General features: G+C 42.9%; 1 protein-coding gene across 1 annotated transcript; it reads right to left on the bottom strand.

Moving 5' to 3' along the window:
* Window positions 1-2,692: 2,692 nt before the first annotated feature.
* On the bottom strand, window positions 2,693-3,034 carry LOC142166806 (uncharacterized). The gene has a single exon (XM_075226201.1). The coding sequence runs from the start codon at window positions 3,032-3,034 to the stop codon at window positions 2,693-2,695; it is 342 nt and encodes a 113-aa protein (XP_075082302.1).
* Window positions 3,035-6,900: the final 3,866 nt, after the last annotated feature.

Below are 6,900 nucleotides of genomic sequence, written 5' to 3'. Positions count from 1 at the left end.
TTAAAACATTCGAGGTAACGACGGAATGAAATATAAGCATTCCCAAGATATACTCTTGACTGCGAAACAAATTTTTGGCCATCGATTGGTAGAACATTGGTGATGAGGTTTGCGATTGTCTATTCCGGCATTCGTTATTGACGAAGCGGTTCTACGAATTGGTTTTCGATTATGAAGTTTGCAGTTTGCTATATACAAGGCTTCAGTTGGTGAAGCTGACGTTCAATTCGTACAAGGCACTCCGATTGATTGAGCTGACAGTTTGCTAAATACAGGGCTTTGATTGGTGAAGCTGACGTGCAATTTGTACAGGATGCCCCGATTGATTGAGCAGACAGTTTGCTATTTACAAAAATTCGATGAGCGAAGCCATCGTGCGATTTGTACAGGGTACTCCGATTGATTGAGCAGACGATTTGCTATTTAAAGATTTCTGTGTCAGCTGTCTGATTCCAAAGCACCTGCAAAGGATTCAAGAGTTAGCCTTAGTTGTTCCTGTAAATTTTAAAGCAAAAGGAGGAGAAATAATCTTAGGCAAGTGGCGGGTCCATCATTTGCCCCAGTGTGGTCCCATCGATTCTTTACTCCCTATTGACCTTGCACTGAAAGGAAACTTCTTAGTAGGGGAAGGGAAAAGTTGGTTTGTATCGACCATGGTATTGATTTGACCCAACCTTCGACATGATTGCGCCACAGAGTTCAGTAGATAGAACAGAATACTTATATATTTATATATATATATATATATATATATATATATATATATATATATTAGAAAATATGAGATTTTTTAAATTTTGTTTTAAGGAAAATGCCATCGTTCCAGATTATGACATGTTACGAAAGGTTCTCTACACGCGAATCATATTTCTCTAAGAACTTCATCCCGTTGATTTCGATCTTCCATTGTGTCTCTAACAACGCGGCTTTTTGCTGTTGCGACTGCATCGTAATTAAGGCTAATGCATTACAGAGGTTTCCTAAGGTTATGACCGAACCCTTTTAGGTTGCCTATATATCCAAAACAGAATCAGGTCTTAACATAGTTCGAGGGATAATGATGAAATGTGATGAAACGACCGAGCATGGCCCAGGCAGCCTACGTATCCAAAATGGAATTAGGTCGGAACGTAGTTCATCTATAATAGATGCAAAATGATGAGATTATGAAATGAAAATGGACGAGTCTGACTCAGACATCCTACGTATCCAAGTGGAATCAGGCCAGAACGTAGTTCAATTACAAAATACGATTGAATCCAATGAGGATTGCCTACATATTCCTATCTGAGGAAATCAAGTCGGCGTAGTTCCTGTACAACATACAAAAATGACATTTGTATTTTCTATTACAAGAGAATGGGGGAGAGAAACTGAACCCTACGTGGGTTTCCTATGTATCCCTCAGTTGGAACTCAGGTTGAACGTAGTTCTGTTATATCAAAATCATAAACTCTATCTATCTTCAGGAATAATATATCTTGATTGAATTCGAGTTGATTAGCTTCGTGTTGACTCTTCCATCCATTTCTGCCATGATTGGAGCTCCACCCAACAACACTCGGTGAACCACTTAAGGACTTTGCCAATTTGGTGCGAACTTTCCTTTGGCTTCTTCCTGGTGGGGGGAAGATTTTCTTCAGAACCAACTGCCTGGACGTGAATTGGTGAGGCTTCACTCTTTTGTTAAATACACTAGCCATCCTTTTTCGGTATAGCTGTCCATGACATACTGCATCCATTCTTTCCTCGTCAATGAGCATGAGTTGTTCTTTCTTGACGCATACCCATTTTGCATTGTCCAATTTTGCTTCTTTAATGACTCTTAAGGATGGTATTTCGACTTTTGCGGGTATAACTGCTTCGGTGCCGTTTAGCAACATGTATGGCGTTGCCCTAGTAGATGTTCTCATGGTAGTCCGGTACCCTAATAAATCGATAGGTAACTGCTCGTGCCATTGTCTGTGATTGTCCACTATCTTCTGCAGAATCCTCTTGATATTCTTGTTAGCTGCCTCGACTGCCCCGTTCATTTGTGGTCTATAGGCTGTGGAATTGCGGTGGACGATTCTGAACTTTTCACCTATTTCCCTCATGAGGTTTCTATTGAGGTTTGCATCATTGTCAGTGATGATAGACTCTGGTATCTCAAATCTGCAAATGATGTTGTTTCGGACAAAATCGGCCACTACCCCCTTTGTGACGACCTTGTAAGTAGAAGCTTCGACCCATTTGGTGAAATAGTCGATGGCTACCAAAATGAAACGATGTCCATTTGATGCTGCAGGCTCTATGGGTCCTATCACGTCTATGCCCCAGGCGTCGAAAGTCCAGGGTGGACCCATTGCATTTAATTCATATGGTGGAACCCGAATGAAATCTCCGTGAATCTGGCACTGGTGACACTTCTGCACATAGCGGATGCTATAGCTTTCCATAGTCATCCAAAAGTATCCAGCTCTCAAAATCTTCTTGGCTAACATGAACCCGTTCATGTGGGGTCCACATGTCCCTCATGTCTTTCTTCCAACAGTTTGGTTGCTTCGGTGGTGTCTACACATTTCAGGAAACCTAAGTCTGGGGTCCTCCTGTACAAGACTTCCCCGTTGAGGAAAAAGTTGTTTGCCAACCTCTTGAGGGCTCGCTTTTGACCATTAGTAGCATTTTCTAGGTACTCCTTGGTCGTAAGGAACTACTTGATATTGTGATACCAAGGTTTACCATCTGCTTCTTCATTCACATGGAAGCAATAGGAATATTTATCTTTGATTACTACCTCGATGGGGTCGATGTAGTTTTTGTCTGGATGCTGAATCATGGATGATAAGGTTGCAAGGGCATCTGCGAACGTGTTCTGAATTCTGGGGACATGCTTGAACTCTATCTTTGTGAACTTCTTGCATAGCGCTTTCACGCAGTGCACGTACGACAATATCTTGACATTCTTGGTTGACCATTCTCCTTGGACTTGGTAGATCAGCAAATCGGATTCTTCTATGACCAAAAGTTCTTTGATGTTCATGTCGATTACCATTCTAATTCAAATGATGCATGCCTCATATTCAGCCATATTATTGGTACAAGGGAATCTTATCTTTGCCGATGCTGGGTAGTGTTGTCCAGATTCTGAAATCAAGACTGCCCCAATCCCGACTCCTTTGAAATTTGCTGCTTCATAGAAAAACATTCTCCACCCACGGTATGATTCTGCAATATCTTCCCCGGTAAATAGTACTTCCTCATTGGAGAAATACGTGGTAAGTGGCTCGTAATCCCTATCCACTGGATTCTCGGCGAGGTGGTAGGCTAAAGCTTGTCCTTTGATAGCCTTCTAAGATATGTACAAAATGTCAAATTCCCTGAGGAGAATTAGCCATTTAACTAGCTTTCTTGTAGGCATTGGTTTATGAAAAATGTACTTGAGCGGGTCGAGCTGAGATATCAAATGCGTGGTGTATGCTGACATGTAATTCCGTAACTTTTGAGCAATCCAAGTCAGAGCACAACACGTGCGTTCTATCAAAATGTACTTGGCCTCGCACGGTGTGAACTTTTTGCTTAAGTAGTAGATGGCCTGCTCCTTTCTCCCAGTTTTGTCGTGTTGCCCCAACACACAGCCAAAGTCATTGTCCAAGACTGACAAATAGAGCAACAATGATTTCCCTGGTTCAGGGGGAACCGGCACTAGTGGGTTTGAAAGATACAATTTGATTCTGTCAAAGGCTTTCTGACACTCCTCCGTCCATGTCACGACCCCAATTTCCCCCCGTGGGATCTCGTGATGGCACCTAATCTCTAAGACTAGGTAAGCCTAAACAATACGCGAAAACATTAAATAAGAGATTAAAACTTGAACATCCCAACAATTTCATAAAAGGAATCTACCAAAACTCAATACATAAAATCCCAAAACCTGGTGTGATATAAGTAACAAGCTTTAAGTACAATACCAAATAATCCTATACATCACTGTCTATCAAAATATAAAGAAATAAGAAACGAACAGGATAGAAGGGGACTCCGAGGCCCACGGTCGCGGGCAGGTATACCTTGAAGTCTCCAAAGCAGCAACACAGCGCACTAATATAGAGGCTGGTAAGATGCACCTGTATCTGCACAAAGACATGTGCAAAAGCGTAGTATGAGTACACCACAATGGTACCCAGTAAGTTCCAAGCCTAACCTAAGTAGAGTAGTGACGAGGTCAGGTCAGGGCCCTATTGGAAATAATAGCAAAATAAGGTAGAAGATATAATAATATAATGAAATGACTGAGAAGTGAACAATGAGAAATTACAGAAAAATAACAACATAGCAAATAGTGGTAAATAACAGGGGCGCTCCCGAGGTACCGCCTCGTACTCCCAAAAGTAAATACACAATAGGGGAGCTCCCGAGGTGCCGCCTCGTAGTCCCAAAAGTAAATACACAACAGGGGCACTGTCGAGGTACCGCCTCGTAGTCCCAAAAGTAAATACACAATATGGGCTCTCATGAGGTACCACCTCGTAGTCCCAAAAGTAAATATGCAACAGGGGCGCTCCCGGGGTACCGTCTCGGAGTTCCAAAAGTAAATATGCTATAGGGGAACTCCCGAGGTATCACCTCGTAGTCCCAAAAGTAAATATGCAACAGATAACCAATGGGACAATGAAATTACAGCAAGGAATCCTATAGTTATAGACTAAATACAAAATTAAGGAAGCAGGTAACCCAACTAAGCATGTTGCACAAATTGCAAGTAAGAGATAAGACACGTAGAAATGCGACATTTGGCTAAACATGATGACTACACATGCTAGAGTAACACAGTTAAGGAATTAAAAAGGAAACTACTTAGCAAGAACCAGATTTTTAACATTTAACCCAAGTACGCACTCGTCACCTCGTGTATACGGCCATCACGTATTGCAAATACCATAACAATATCAAAACCTAAGGGGAGTTTCTCCCATACAATGTTAGACAAGTCACTTACCTCAAATCGTGCTCAATCAATCAATAAGAATGCATTTTCCTCGACTAATTCAAACAAACCGTGCTCTCTAGGTCCAAAAATAGATAATGAAATCAAACCCTCAAAAATCCCCCTTTCTGCCTAGTGAATCCGCATCTGCGGACCTTACTTCCGCAGCTGCAGAAATATCCATCGCATGTGTGGTTCCAACTCAAGCCCAGAAGACTTGCACCTGCGGACCTATTAGTGGTTCTGTGCAAGTGCTTCTGCGGACCCTGTGCACTTCTGCGATCCAAGGCCTCCCTGGCCATATCGTCTTCTGCGATGCATTTCCCGCATCGGTGTATCCGCTTCTACGAGACATGGACCACACCTACGGTCCCAACTAGTCATGGCAAGACTCGCTTTTATGTCTCGAGGGCCACTGTGCACCGCACCTGTGACCAAAAATGTACAGGTACGATTCCACCAGAAGCAGCACTGCTTCAGTTTTCCCACAAGTCCAATATTATTCCGGATTCAATCTGAATCACACCCGGGTCCCTCGGGACCCTGTCCAAATATACCAACAAGTCCTAAAACATTATACAAACTTAGTCGAGCCCTCAAATCACATCAAACAACACTCAAAACATGAATTGCACATCGATTCAAGCCTAATGAAATTTAGAACTTCTAACTTCTACATTCGATGCCAAAACCTATCAAATCAAGTTCGATTTACCTCAAATTTTGCACACAAGTCATAATTGACATTACGAACCTAATCCAACTTTTGGAATCGGAATCCGACCCCGATATCAAAAAGTCCACTCCGGTCAAACCCTCCAAAATCTACCAATTTTCTAGCTTTTCCCAATTAACGCCGAAATGACCTACGAACCTCCAAATAAACCTCCAGACACACTCCTAAGACCAAAATCACCCTACGGAGCTATTGGAACCGTCAAAACTCCATTTCGGGGTCGTTATCACACAATTCAAACTACAGTCAACTCCTACGACTTAAACTTCCATTTTAGGAACTATGTGTCCCATTTTACTCCTAAACCAAAACCCAAACCTCCCGGCAAGTCAGGTAACCACAAAATTAAATAGAGAGAGGAATAAATAGGGGATCGGGGCTAATTCTCTCAAAATGACTGGCTGGGTTTTTTACATCCTCCCCCTCTTAAAACAAACCTTCATCATCGAACGAGTATAAAGACATATCTGAAGTGGTGAAAAGATGAGGATAACGACTGTGCATATCATGCTCGGTCTCCCAAGTCACCTCTTAGACCGGATGACCCCTCCACTAAACCTTCACTGAAGCGATGTTCTTCGACTTCAACCTTTGAACCTGCCTATCCAAAATGGCCACCGGTTCCTCAACATAAGATAGATCCTTGTCCAACTGGATTGAGCTGAAGTCCAGCACATGAGACGGATCGCCGTGATTCTTCTGGAGCATGGAAACGTGGAACACTGGATGAACTGTAGAGAGACTAGGTGGTAGTGCAAGTCTGTAAGCCACCTCTCCAACCCTCTCAAGAATCTCAAAAAATCCAATATATCTAGGGCTCAACTTGCCTTTCCTCCGGAACCTCATAACACCCTTCATGGGCAAAACCCGGAGCAAGACTCGCTCCCCAACCATGAATGCAACGTCGCGAATCCTCCTATCTGCATAACTATTCTGCCTGGATTGGGCTGTGAGAAGTCTATCCTGAATCAATTTAACCTTTTCCAAAGCACCCTGAACCAAGTCTGTACCCAATAGACTAGCCTCGCTCGGCTCCAACCAACCCACTGGATACCGACATCGTCTACCATACAAAGCCTCATACGGGGCCTCTGAATGCTCGCCTGATAACTGCTGTTGTAGGCAAACTCCGCATGTGGCAAGAACTGATCCCAAGAACCCACAAAATCCATTACACACGCACGACGCATATCCTCCA

Source organism: Nicotiana tabacum, chromosome 2, assembly GCF_000715075.1.
Source record: "Nicotiana tabacum cultivar K326 chromosome 2, ASM71507v2, whole genome shotgun sequence".
Taxonomy (NCBI): Eukaryota; Viridiplantae; Streptophyta; class Magnoliopsida; order Solanales; family Solanaceae; genus Nicotiana; species Nicotiana tabacum.
The sequence above is the reverse complement of the archived record's forward strand: the minus strand, read 5'-3'. Positions and strand labels throughout refer to the sequence as shown.